The following is a 13646-nucleotide window of genomic DNA, read 5'->3' on the forward strand; positions in this document are numbered from 1 at the left end:
TTGCTTTGTAGTCCCAGTCCCAGCGTACAGCCAGTAGGCACTTGACAGATGCTTGTTGGATGATGGAGTGTCCTGCTGAGGGGCAAGACTTCTCCTAGGAAGGGCCAGAGTTGTTTTCAGATCAGTGCAGGGGCTAATCTACAAACACAGTTCACAAAAAGCATCTTTCAAATGGCTGCTTATGAACTTCCTGCAACTGACTGTGGTGAGAAGTCCAAATCTGTCCAAGAGTTGGGTGTGATGGCACACCCCTGTAATCCCAGCTACTCAGGAGGCTGAGGCAGGAGGATCACAAGACCGACTGGGAAACTTAGCAAGACCCTGTCTCAAAATATTAAAAGATCTAGGAATGTAGCTGAATAGCAAAGTGTCCCTGGGTTCAATCCTAAGTACTATCAAAAAAAAAAAAATCTGCTCCAAGGCTGGTACCATCATATTGGGGCAAACATTCAGTGTACCTACTATGCGTGTTATATGCACCTACTGTATGCCTGACATTGTGCCAGGGACTAACCAAACAGATGGCCCCTATAGCCCAAACAAGGACACAGAAACTCAAGAAAGGACATGAACAGGTGTGTCTGAGGTAGTATAGTCCCTTGAGTCTGCCTGGACAAGTACTCTCCATCCACAGGAGAAGACTGGAGGGACCAGAGGTAGTTACTTCTCTTGATCCTAGCACCTGAGTTCCAGTACCTGGAGCTGAGTCCATCTGAAGGACACTGACAGTGCCCAGCTACCACTGCAGTGACCCATCCAGAGAACATGGTTGCTTCCACTAGAACCAACACCACTGCTAGGAACAATTTTTTGTGCTTCACTCCTCCCAGCTCCCTGCCGGAACTGAATTCCAATGTGTGTGTGTGTGTGTTAGTTGACAGATCTGTGTAACAAAGTGCCATCAATTCAGCAGCTTGAAATACTTCTCATGGATTAGTTCATAGCTCTCAGAATCCCAACCCTAACAGTAGGTGATCAACTGGGCTGAGTTTTCTCTGGAAGGTCTAAAGGCCTACCTGCTTCCAAACTCATTCATGTTGGCAGAATTCACTTCCTTGTAGCACTAAGATGTTATTGGACTGGGCCTGTTCCAGACAGATGGGTCCTTTGACTTGTCCTTGACTTTGGTCTTTTGGAGCTGGCCTCATTTCTGAGTAGAACTTCTAAGGATCCCCTGAGTGTTATTCCTGGTCCTAAGTCTTACAGTCTTAATTACTTGTGGAGCAGCCTTCTCTTGGCCTCACTGGCTCTATCCCCAGGACAGGAGTAGCACTGCATCTGCCAACCTCTCTCTTTGGGGGGAAGCAAGACAGATGCACTCCACTGGGTGCAGGATCTCAGCTCTCCTCCGCCATCTGAGTCTGGAATCGTGGTCTCATCTGACACCCAAGAACCAGAGGTCCAGAGAACCTGCCTCTATGTCACTTCAAAGCTGGGGTCCTGACCTCGCCACTTGCCCTCTTCTCTGCCTGAAACCTGCCCATTTTTCTGGACACAGAAGAATTGCCCCTGGGAATGCCCACCCCTGGGATGCACCACATTGACATTCCTCTCTCAGCACAGACCCAGGCTCAGTGGCCATCCCAGCCTCCAGCAGCTTCTTTCAAGAGCCCACCCTGACTGTAGGACCTTCCCACATGGAAGGGGGGTGGAGAATGGGACTTATTTCCACACACCCTGAAGCTGGCACAAAGCCAAGTCGGGGGAACAGCAGTCCCTAGTTGTCGGAGGGTGGAGCATGGGCTTCTTGTTACACTCCTGCTGGCATCTCTGCTCCCGCCCTGGGTGCTCCCGCTTTGACGGCGGCAGCCCCTGCCTAGGCGCTGGCTTGCGCTCCCCATCGCCCCCTCCTTCCTGCCTTTCTCCCTCTCTTTCCTCCCTCCCCCTCCCTCTCTCCCTCCCTCCCTCCCCCACCCACTCCCTCCCGCCGCGCCCGCCCTCGCCTCGCTCCCTCCCCTCCCCGGCACTGCAGCATTCGCCGACTGCAGCTCCAGCCTCCGCCTGCGTCTCTCTGGCCTCCGCAGCCCGGTCGCCGCCAGCACCATGGCCAGCACCGTATCCGGTAGGCGCCGGGGGCCTGGGGTTTCCAGCGGCTGCGGCAGGTCTGAGTCGCGGCCATTGTCTGGCCTCGCCTGAGGCAGGGGCTGGTCACCGGCTGCGTTTTCCCGTGTGGGACCTTGAGCATTGTGAGGTTGGGCCGGACCCGCCAGGGCTCCCAGGGCCGGGACTGCAGCGACTACCCGGAGGCTGCAGAATGCCGCGGGGCCGAGCCTCGGGCCCGACCGGTGGGGGTTTCGGGCGCGGGGACGCGTTGCTCCTTCGGGTGCCGCAGGGTGGTTCCACGGCGAGTTCGCACGGTCGGTTCTTGACCCTGGGTGAGGGCGCCCGCAGTGTGCAGAGGAGGGTCACCTGAGGCGCCGGCGACCTTAGATATCGGTCCGACCGCGCTTTCGCGGGGGATGGGAGAGCGAGTGGACTCTCCCCAGCGGCCCCGGCTGTCACTGCGCCTAAGGAGCGCTGGACGGGGCGCTGCAGGAGGCCCGGACCAGCGTGAGCCTGGAGCAAGGGCGCCGCACCCGCCCGACGCGTGCCATCCCCCGCCCCGGGACCGGGCGGGCTCGGGGACCACCTTCGGCGACGCCGGGGCAACGTGCTCTGGCCAGAAAAGCCACCACCCTTTGCGCCATGGGTTTCGGATGGTTGGGGGAAGGGCTGCTGCCATCTCCCCATCTTGCCAGGATTGGCGGGGGCTTGGGGGGCGGGTCTGCCTCTCCCTCCCCACCTCCGCCTGGTGCGCTGCGGACCCAGAGCCCTGAAGGCAGGCCCCACCCCGGCCAGCCACAAGTGCGGAGCTCTGGCGGAGGGGCAGAAGTCAAACGGATATTGAATGAGGGGTGACCCTCGGACTGCACGCACACACACGCACACACACGCACACGCACACACCAGACCCGCTGCCCTGTCCAACTGCCCCAGACCTGCTGCGTCCTTTCATCTTGGTGCCTGCGATGACTGAACAGCAGGCCCCTACTTCCTCTCCCCAAGAACCTCACTCCTGCTCTTCACTCCTGGTGTCCGATCCCTGTGGTCAACTCTCTAGCTGGGTTTTCTCCCACGCGCTCGCTTGGCCCCAGGCAGGAACTCCGCCTACCCAGTGCCCCGCCCTGTCTCTACCCATCAGGCCCAGTAGCGGAGGGGACCAATGTGTCCATCTGGGCTTCATCCACCCCTGCCCTGCAGAGATACTGGGACAGCTAACTGCAGAATGGTACTCTTCACGGACACCTGAGGGCAACTCTGATCTCCCCATGGCTAGCAAGCTGCCGGAATCTGCCCTGAGGCCTGGTCACAGGTCTGAGCCTTACTTTGGAAGGCTTGGCATCTCTTGGCATCTTCCAGCCACCATGCTACTCGGGCTTTTGTAGACTCTGCCTTGTGCTTAGCTCCTTAGGCAACTCTGAGCCGTGAAGCCTCACCATGTTACTTGACCTCTCAAGACTTGTTGCCCAGTCCAGGGAAGCATGCACTTCAAGAATCTCTAGCTCTGAACCTCAGGTCCATCTGCCTGCCATGTCCTATTTCCACACTCACAGTCCTCCCAATGGCATGTCAGCTCATTTAAAAAACATTATCATGTTTGAAACTTGATCAGAAAGCTTCTCGTCCACTAAGACTGAAGCAGGAGGATCACAAATTCAAGGCTAGATTGGGCAACTTAGTGAGACCCTACTCAAAATAAGATTTTTTAAAAAGGGTTGGGGATTTATCTTAGTGGCAGAGCCTTTGCCTAGCATGTGAGAAGCCCCAGGTTCAATTCCCAGTACAGGAAAAAAAAAAAAAAAGTTTCTCACCCAACCAAGTGTTGTGAAGTTCTTGTCTGTCCCTTTGAGGGGTGCTAACCGATAGCCATGTATGGAAGCTGGATCCCCTCTTCTGAGAAGGTCTCTCCAGCCAGGGAGGGTGAGGCATGGGCCTCAGAGCCTCCCAGACTGGAGAGGAAGCAAGAGTACAGACCCCAGGACTGCACTCTGAGGAACACTCTCAAGTCAGCCCAGCAAGCTGGGTCCTGGTGCTGTGTGGGGCTGGGTGGCTATACCAGGCTTGCAGAATTGTTGAGCATTACTGAGACAGTGGGCCCAAACTGGAGTTCAAGCAAGGTGAACAGACCTGGAACAGCTGGATCGCTTCATTATAAGAGGGGATGTCTTTCCCTTCCCCCTAGAGGAGTCAGGGTCACTCTGCCCTGACTAGCTCACTTTCTCTTCTGGTCAGATGGCAGGGATACTAGTTGATGGCACTTGATTTGGAAAGGCAAGAAGGTGGGCTGTAGTGCTAAGTGGACAGCTCCTCCTTGTCCTTGTCCAAGCCTACCGGGGTGGACAGTGAATATGTATCTGGTGAGGACCTGGATTTATCTCAGGGTGAACAGGAGAGACATGGGAGAATCTGAGAGCTTCACCCAAGCTTATAGCTCAGAGAGTTTCTAGTTTAGGCAGCGTTGCACACACCTGTAGTCCCAGCTACTGCAAAAGGTGAGGCAAGAGGGGTCCCTTGAGCTCAGGAGTTCAAGGCCAGCCTGGGCAACATGGTGAGAATCTGTCTAAAAAAGAAGGAAGAAGAGAGTGGGAGAGAGAAGCTGCTCACATCTGACTGGTCCCAGTCACGAGAGTGGGGTTAGGCTGGGTTTGGTGGCTTACTCCTGTGATCTTAGCTATTTGGGAGGCTGAGACAGGAGGATCACAAGTTTGAGGCAACTTAGCAAGGCCCTGCTTCAACATATAAAATTAAAAGGGGCTGGGGATGTAGCCCAGTGTCAAAGTGTCCCTGGGTTCAATTCCCAGTACAACAAAAGGGGGGGTTGGTTTTGTCTGCCTGAGAGAGAGGGAGAGAAACAGGAATGAGTCAGGGAGGGGCAGTATCAGGGGCAGAAAGATGCACGGCAACAAATAATCACAGAGCTGCTCAGAAAGGGAATGGGATGGATGCACCTGGGTGATAGAAAGACACAGTGACAGAATCAGAAAGAAAGGGTGAACAAAGACCACGCTGTATCCTGGTCGGTTCAGGTGGTCATAACGAAACACTTTAACTGCATGGCTTCTTCACAGTCCAGGAGGCTGGGAGTTCAAGGGCAAGGTACCTGCAGATTTGGTGTCTGCTGAGGTTGGCTCCTAGCTCATAGATGTGTCCTCAGAGTGACCTTCACGCCAGAATGGCTGGCGGGGCTTCCTGGGCCCTGTTCTCTAGGGCACTAATCCCACTGGGGAGGGCTTCACCCTATGACCTCGTCATCTCCCAAAGACCCCACTGTTCTCTAGGCACTAACCCCACCGGGGAGGGCTTCACCCTATGACCTCGTCATCTCCCAAAGACCCCACTGTTCTCTAGGCACTAACCCCACCGGGGAGGGCTTCACCCTATGACCTCGTCATCTCCCAAAGACCCCACTCTCAACACCAGCACACCGGGTTAGGATTTCAGCATGTGAATGTTGGGAGGACACAGACATTCAGACCACAGCAGGCAGGGAGAGACATACAGAAAGAACAAGGCCAAGACCAAGAGCAATGCAGAAGAGCGAGACAGAAACACCAGGAGAGAAAAGGACTGGGGGAGGGCAGAGACTGAGAGAGAAGCACAGAGAGAACAGTGCAGGGAGACACCACCAGAGTCAAAGCTTGGAGCCCGAGGAGCTGAGAGGAGGGATGCAGGTCGGGGACGTGGGTACACAGCATGATGAACAGCTCTGTCTCACAGGGAGACATGACAGAGGTGGTGATGGGGAGGGAAAAATGGGACCCCAATCAGCAGCCCCAGGGGTGGGGCAGTGATGGCACCTGCTCACAAGGCCTCATGCCCACAGCCTACAAGGAGAAGATGAAGGAGCTGTCCGTGCTGTCCCTCATCTGCTCCTGCTTCTACTCACAGCCTCACCCCAACACCATCTACCAGTATGGAGGTGAGTGGGCCAGGGCCTGCCCACCTTGCCTCTCCGCCTCCCCTGGCCTCTCTGAGTACCGGGCATGGCTGGCTTCTGCACAGGGTGGTCCTGGGAGGAGGACCCAGGCCTGGGAGTCCTGCATGAGCATCTCCCCCTCCCTCAGCCCTGGCTGGCACGCTGCTGCACACAGGCCCTCACCCTGCCCCATCCTCTGCCAGCCCTCTTGATGCCCTGTCTGGTCTTACCCTACAGACATGGAGGTGAAGCAGCTGGATAAGCGGGCCTCTGGCCAGAGCTTCGAGGTCATCCTCAAGTCCCCTTCTGACCTGTCCCCAGAGAGCCCTGTGCTCTCCTCTCCTCCCAAGAGGAAGGATGCCTCTCTGGAGGAGCTGCAGAAGCGACTGGAGGCAGCTGAGGAGCGGAGGAAGGCAAGCAACTCCTGTAGACCCAGGCTGCTCAAGCCCCCTGCCTGGTCAGGGCATAGACCTGGGGTCATGGAGGACTCATGATTCCTTGGACCTCCTCCTGAGAGATCAGAATGAGATGGGGAGTAGGGATGCCAAGATGGCACCAGCTACACATGGGGTGGGAAACCCTTGGTCATGGCTTGGGGTTCAGGTACCTCCTGGAGGGGCCCTTATCTGAGGCAGGGGAGTGTGAAGGATGGGCCTCACTTCTAAGAATCCTCAGTTGGAACAGGCAACGGAGCTAAGTGGGGCACTGAGAGAAGTGGGTGTGGGCTCCAGGTCCCCTCCCCACCCCTTCCCCTCACTCCAGGCCCTTTGAAACTGAAACATAAGAGAAGGACTTGGTTTGGGAATGCAACCCCAGAGCTCAAGTCCACTGGCTGTCCAGTGGGAAGTGGCTATCCTAGACACTGCTGACCAGGCTCAGCAGACTCCACTGGTCAACCAACTGACTGGTGCAGGGATGAAGGCCTCTGCAGTCAGTCAGAAGGCAGAAACAGACTAATTATCCTTGGGAGCCTGGAGTCCGCCAAGGGGGCCCCACCCCACGGGTCAGAGAGAGGTGGGTCTTCCCGGGTGGGAAGGCTAGGCAGTGTGGCCTGGGAGGGACCAGCCACAGGACAGGGCGTGCTTGCACAGATGCTCCCAGTCCAGCGAGGAGAGGGGCAGCTTTGAGGCCAAGGACAGCGTAAGGGCGAGCCACTTCAGCTCCTTTGGGACTGAGGGGTCCCCGACAAGCTAACTTTCAGTGCCAAAGCCTGGGAGGTCCCAGGCAAGCAGGGCGGGACAGTGCAGGTCCAGCTCTTAGGATGTGTCCGTGGACAACAGGATAGGGTAGAGCCAGAACAGCAGGACGATGTGCGGGGCAGGGACAGTCATTGGGTAGCAGAGGAGGGACAGAGTCTGCGCTCTGCGGAAGAAGCGTGACCCCCTTCTCCCTGCCCGACCCAGGCCTGGAGGTGGTCAGACCGTCCCCAGGACGGCGCCCGGGGTCCATCACCCGCAGGCCCGGGGGCAGACGAGACACTCGGGGCTGGGCTGGCCGCCAGGCGCTAGGGCGGTGGGCCGGGGCGCGGCGGGGCCGAGGTCGCCGCTCACGCGCCCGGCCCCGCGCAGACGCAGGAGGCGCAGGTGCTGAAGCAGCTGGCGGAGCGGCGTGAGCACGAGCGCGAGGTGCTGCACAAAGCGCTGGAGGAGAACAACAACTTCAGCCGCCTGGCGGAGGAGAAACTCAACTACAAGATGGAGCTCAGCAAGGAGATCCGCGAGGCGCACCTGGCGGCGCTGCGGGAGAGGCTGCGCGAGAAGGTGGGCCCGGGGCGGGGCCAGGGGCGGGGCCCGGGGCGGGGCGGGCGAGCGGGCCTTCCGTCCGGCGCCTCCGCGCCGCGCGCTGCGCCGCCTTCGCTTTTGTCTCCCCGGAACACACGGTCCTGCTTGGGAAGTACCTGAAGTTCCCTGCGCCAGGGCCCTGGGGCCAGCTCCCCTCAGGCCGTACTTTCAGGGAACCGCTTGTCTTTGCAGGAGCTGCATGCGGCCGAGGTGCGCAGGAACAAGGAGCAGCGGGAGGAGATGTCGGGCTAGGGGCACTGGACACGGCGGCGATGAGAACGCGTGTTTTGTTTTGTTCAACTCTGCCTAGATGCAACCTTTATTCCTGCGACATCCCCTCCCCTCGCACCCTCAGCTTCTTGCTTCTTTTTCCGCACTCTGCACTCCGAGTTGTCCAGTCCTGGTGGCGCATCTGACCATTGGCTCTCCCTAGAGGAACCACCGGGGTGTGAGACATGGTCCCCCAGTTCAGACACAGGGCCAGGTGTGGCTGGGTCCCTTCTCGGTGGCCCTTGTAGTGGATATGGTGGCAACCTTAATAAATCTAATGGCAGTGTCACGAGTGCGTGGGTCCTTGTGTTGGGTTGTCCGGTCACATGCAGGCATGTCCTTGAGCCAGCTCCTCTCTCCCAGTAGGCAAGGCAAGAACATCTGTCTGTCCTCTCACGGGGGAGGGTTCCACAGGGAGCAGATATCAGAGGAAGAAAAAGTTGGGCTGGGCAGGTGGAGCCCCCTCCCTGTCACTTAGCTAGCCCTGGAGCCAGTGTGCTCTGCTCTGCAGAGCTGCCTGGACTGGGGCCAGGGCTCTCTAGCACTCCTTCATGTGGTGGTACAGGGTGTGGGCACTCGAGGTGAGTCAGTCTGTGGTCATGGCACAGAAGTCTGGGGTGGGTAGGTATGACCTGAGTCTACTGTGGGGTTGCGGTCAGCATTCTCCTCTAAGTACCCATGGGACTGCTGTGATCTAGAGAGTTGTGGGCAGTGTGGGTGCTGTCCCCACCCACTCAGAAGTTCGTGCCTGCCAAAGATCCCAAACCACTGCCCCTACCCCTCCCGGCTTTACAGCTGCCATGAGAGAATCTAGTACTTACAGCCCTTTGGAGTTTGGCATCTTTCCCTGCTCTCTGTTCTGGTCCAGTGATACTCCTGGCCATTGGACTTTCAGGTTCCCCTCCAGAGAGGTGTGCCCAGGTGTGAGCAGAGTGGTAGCCATAGGTCCTCAGGGAGCCCTTTCCAAGGGGTGGGTGCGGGTGCCAGGAGGTGGGAGCGGAGGCTCCAGGACGGCTCTCTGCAGATTCAGATGTTGGAAGGGTGGGGTCAGTGTTCCCAAGCCAGCCCCCGTGCCCCATCCATCCTCAAGATTCCTCACAAGAGGGTTGGAAGCCTGGCTCTAGGCCTTTTCTGCCAACAACCTCCTAGGTTGGGTCCCTTTGTCTTAAGCAGCCTCTGGTGCCCCAGTGCTGATGTTTGGGCATGGTCACCTGCCTATATGCCACAGCTACATCCCCCTCTTCTCCATGGCAACCTCGCCCAGCAGCCAAGTGTGGGGCAGGATCCTGCTTACCTGCTTGGTGTGAAGTATGAGGACAGGGACAGAGCCAGGACCCCAGGAGCCAGGTTGCAGTCTCCAGAAGCCTTGGCTTATATCAGACAGAAGACCCTTGGAGGACAGCAGGTGGTCTTCCAGTGCCCAGCTAGAGGGCACCCCTGTCTTCAAAAGCCCTCCAGGGGGAGTGACAAGCGAGGGTTGGAACCCAGTGGCATCCATGTGTGGCTTTTGTGGACTCAGAAGGGGACGTGGAAAGGGAGTTAAGGCTGGATCTCCTCTTGCGAGTAATAGTTCTCTGTAATCAAAACCTAACGCAACACACACCCATCTCACCTGAGTGTGAGCTTAACACGAATGCAGCCAACACCCTCTATGCATCCCACCCTGCATCTGCTGGGGACCGCTGGGCTCCGTGAGTACTGGCTGTTTAACTCCAGATCGACAGCAGGTCTTTTAGAAGCGAGCCTGTACTCAGCACAAGAGCCCAGCTCCCTCTCTGGACTTCCTGCTGGCCAGCTGCTGCAGAGAGCAGGGTCTGAGGGCTGAGTCAGGGGTTTTCCTGAGGCCAGGGAGCTGCCAGATTCCCCGGGCATGGCCGACCTCTACGGACTTGCTGCTATTCCCCATGGGGTTCACAGCGACAGCCTGGACCCAGGACAGGGTCCCAGAGCAACAAAGAGACTAAGGAGACATCTTGACTTACTGTGTGGATGTGCCTGTCCCCAGGACCCAAAAAGCCACTAGCAGTGCCCAGTGGAGACCCCTATGCTAGGGAAGACATGTTTGATAATGGATGTCCATGCTGCTCATGATCAGCCCCACGTTCCTTGTAAAGGCATCTGCTTCCCATGACCAGAGAGATTCAGGGCAGTCCAAGGGAGAAGGGGTCAGTCAGACCCAGGACGCTGGTGGGGAAGCAATGGAAACATCAGTAATATGCAGGAGAGCAGTGTCAGGGGAGCCGGGCCTGGTGGCAGACTCCGGTCATCCCAGCAGCTCGGGAGGCTGAGGCAGGAAGACTGCAAATTCAAAGCCAGCCCCAGCAACTTAGTAAAGCTCTAAGCAACTGGGCAAGACCGTCTCTGAATAAAACATAAAATGGGTCACGGGGTGAGTGCCCTGGGTTCAATCCCCAGTACCACAAGTGGCAGGGGAGAGAAGAAAGCTCCGCGAGAGCATCTTTACACGGCACGAGTTCCACCTTCCTGTGTCTATCTGGGTTCTCAGATTTCCAGAGCAGTAAGCGCTCAAGCCTTGGCACCTGCAGGTCAGGCTGACTGCAGGCCAGAGCTGCTTTTTTCTTCTTTTTATAGTTTCCCTTTTTTTTTTTTTTTTGGTAATGGGGATTGAACCCGGGGGTGCTTTACCACTGAACTGCATCCCAGCCCTTGTTATTTTCGTTTATTTTTTTCCCTTTAAAATTATTTTTCCTAGTTGGAGATGGACACAATTCCTTTATTTTATTTATTTATGGGGTGCTGAGGATTTAACCCAGTGCCCCATACATGGTAGGCACATGCCCTACCACTGAGACACAACCCCAGCCCCTTGAAATTTCTTATTTTCTAATCTGTTCTAATCAGTTACACATGACAGGAGAATGCATGTTGACACACTGGACACAAACAGTGCTATTTTGAGACAGGGTCTTGCTAAGTCAGGCTGGCCTCACTCTTGTGATCCTCCTGCCACGTGTGTGCCACGATGTCCAGCCGGTATTCCTTGATTCTTGGCAAGGGCCTAGCAAGGCACTGAGGAACAGAGTATTTGTGGTAGTCACCATGTGTAAATTCCAATGAGGCAGACGGACCACACTTTCCTTTTTTATTTTTAATTTTATTAAAATCTTTTTTATTTTACAGACACGTTTTGATTCATTGCACACAAATGGGGCACAACTTTTCATTTCTATGGTTGTGCACAAGGTAGATTCACACCATTCGTGCTGTCCTCCACCCCGTCCCATCACATTTTCCTCTACACCATCCAAAGTTCCTTCATTCTTCTCTCCCCCCCAGCCCCCACCCATCATTATATATCATCATCCGCTTATCAGAGAAACATTTGGCCTTCGGTTTTTTGGGCTTGGCCTATTTCACTTAGCATGATATTTTCCAACTTCATCCATTTACCAGCAAATGCCATAATTTTATTCTTCTTTATGGCTGAGTAATATTCCATCATATATATATACCAGTTTCTTTATCCATTCGTCAATTGAAGGGCATCACGGTTGGTTCCACAATCTAGCTATTGTGAATTGAACTGCTATGAACATTGATGTGGCTGCATCACTGTATATGCTGATTTCAAGTCCTTCGGGTATAAACTGAGGAGTGGGATAGCTGGGTCAAATGGTGGGTCCATTCCAAGCTTTCTGAGGAATCTCCACACTGCTTTTCAGAGTGGCTGAACCAATTTGCAACTCCACCAGCAATGTATGAGTGTGCCTTTTCCCCCACATCCATGCCAACACTTACTATGCTTGTGTTCTTGATAATAGCCATTCTAATTGGAGTTAGATGAAATCTTAGGGTGGTTTTAATTTGCATTTCTCTAATTACTAGGGATGATGAGTACTTTTTCATATACTTGTTGATCACCTGTATATCTTCTTCTGTGACGTGTTTACCCATTTCCTTAGCCCATTTATTGATTGGGTTCTTTGTATTTTGGGTGTAAAAATTTTTAAGTTCTTTATAAACTTTGGAGATGAGTGCTCTGTCTGAAGCGTGTGTGGAAAAGATTTTCTCCCACTCTGTAGGCTCTCTTTTCACATTATTGTTTCCTGTGCTGAGAAAAAACTTTTTAGTTTGAATCTATCCCATCTATTGTTTCTTGCTTTTATTTCTTGTGCTATGGGGGTCTTGTGAAGGAAGTCTGATCCTAAGCCAACGTGATGGAGACTCAGGCCTACTTTTTCCTCTATTTGGTAAAGGGTCTCAGGTCTAATTTCCAGATCCTTGATCCATTTTGAGTTGAGTTTTACATAGGGTGAGAGATAGGGGTTTAATTTCATTTTACAGCATATGGATTTCCAGTTTTGCCAGTTTGTTGAAGAGGCTATCTTTTCTCCATTGTAAGTTTTTGGCACCCTTGTCCACTATAACTACTTATGTGGGTATGTCTCCATGTGTTCTATCCTGTACCATTGATCTACCTTTCTAATTTGCTGCCAATACCATGCTCTTTTTGTTACTATTGCTCTATAGTAGAGTTTAAGGACTGGTATTGAGATACCTCCTGCATCACTCTTCCTGCCCAGGATTGCTTTCGCTATTCTGGGTCTTTTGTTCTTCCAGATGAATTTCATGATTGCTTTTTATGTTTCTATGAGAAATGTCATAGGGACTTTAATTGAAATTGCATTAAATCTGTATAGCACCTTTGGAAGTATGGCCATTTTGATAATATTAATTATGCCTATCCAAGAACATGGGAGATCTTTCCATCTTCTAAGGTCTTCTTCAATTTCTTTCTTTAATGTTTTGTAGTTTTCATTGTAGAGATCTTTCACCTTTTTGATTAGATTGATTCCCAAGTATTTTATTTATTTTTTTTTTGAGGCTATTGTGAATGGAGTTGTTTTCCTCATTTTCCTTTCTGATGTTTCATCACTTATGTATAAAAATGCTTTAGATTCATGCATGTTGATTTTATATCCTGCTATTTTGCTGAATTTATTTATGAGGTCTAGAAGTTTTCTGGTGGAGTTTTTTGGATCCTCTAAGTAGAGAATCATGTCATCAGTAAATAGTGACAGCTGGAGTTCCTCTTTTCCTATTCCTATCCCTTTAATTTCTTTAGTCTGTCTAATACTAGCTCTGGCTTGTATTTCAAGAACGATGTTGAATAGAAGTGGTAAAAGAGGGCATCCCTGTCTTGTTCCAGTTTTTAAAAGGAATGCTTTCAGTTTTTCTCCATTTAGAATGGCTGTGGGCTTAGTATAGGTAGCCTTTACAATGTTGAGGTATGTTCCTACTATCCCTATTTTTTCTAGTGTTTTGAGCAGGAAGGGGTGTTGTATTTTGTCAAACACTTTTTCTGCATCAATTGAAATAACCATATGATTCTTAAGTCTATAGACATGATGGATTATGTTTATTGATTTACGGATGTTGAAACAACCTTGCATTCCTGGGATGAACGCCACTTGATCATGGTGCACCATGTTCTTAATATGTTTTTGGATGCGGTTTGCCAGGATTTTGTTAAGGATTTTTGCATCTATATTCATCAAGGATATTGGTCTAAAATTTTCTTTTCTTGATGTGTCTTTGTCTGGTTTGGGTATGAGATTGATATTAGCTTCATAGAATGAGTTTGTTAGGGTTCTCTCCTTTTCTATTTCCTGGAATAC

The 13646-nt window shown here is 53.2% G+C and overlaps 1 protein-coding gene across 1 annotated transcript; it reads left to right on the plus strand.

The window, feature by feature from the left end:
- The first annotated feature begins 1903 nt into the window (after positions 1–1903).
- On the plus strand, positions 1904–8300 carry Stmn3 (stathmin 3). Its single transcript, XM_047535112.1, has 5 exons — positions 1904–2062; positions 5864–5959; positions 6194–6369; positions 7525–7716; positions 7930–8300. The coding sequence occupies exons 1-5, from the start codon at positions 2044–2046 to the stop codon at positions 7987–7989; spliced, it is 543 nt and encodes a 180-aa protein (XP_047391068.1). The 5' UTR covers positions 1904–2043; the 3' UTR covers positions 7990–8300.
- Positions 8301–13646: the final 5346 nt, after the last annotated feature.

The sequence above is a fragment of the Sciurus carolinensis genome, chromosome 2 (assembly GCF_902686445.1).
Source record: "Sciurus carolinensis chromosome 2, mSciCar1.2, whole genome shotgun sequence".
NCBI lineage: Eukaryota > Metazoa > Chordata > Mammalia > Rodentia > Sciuridae > Sciurus > Sciurus carolinensis.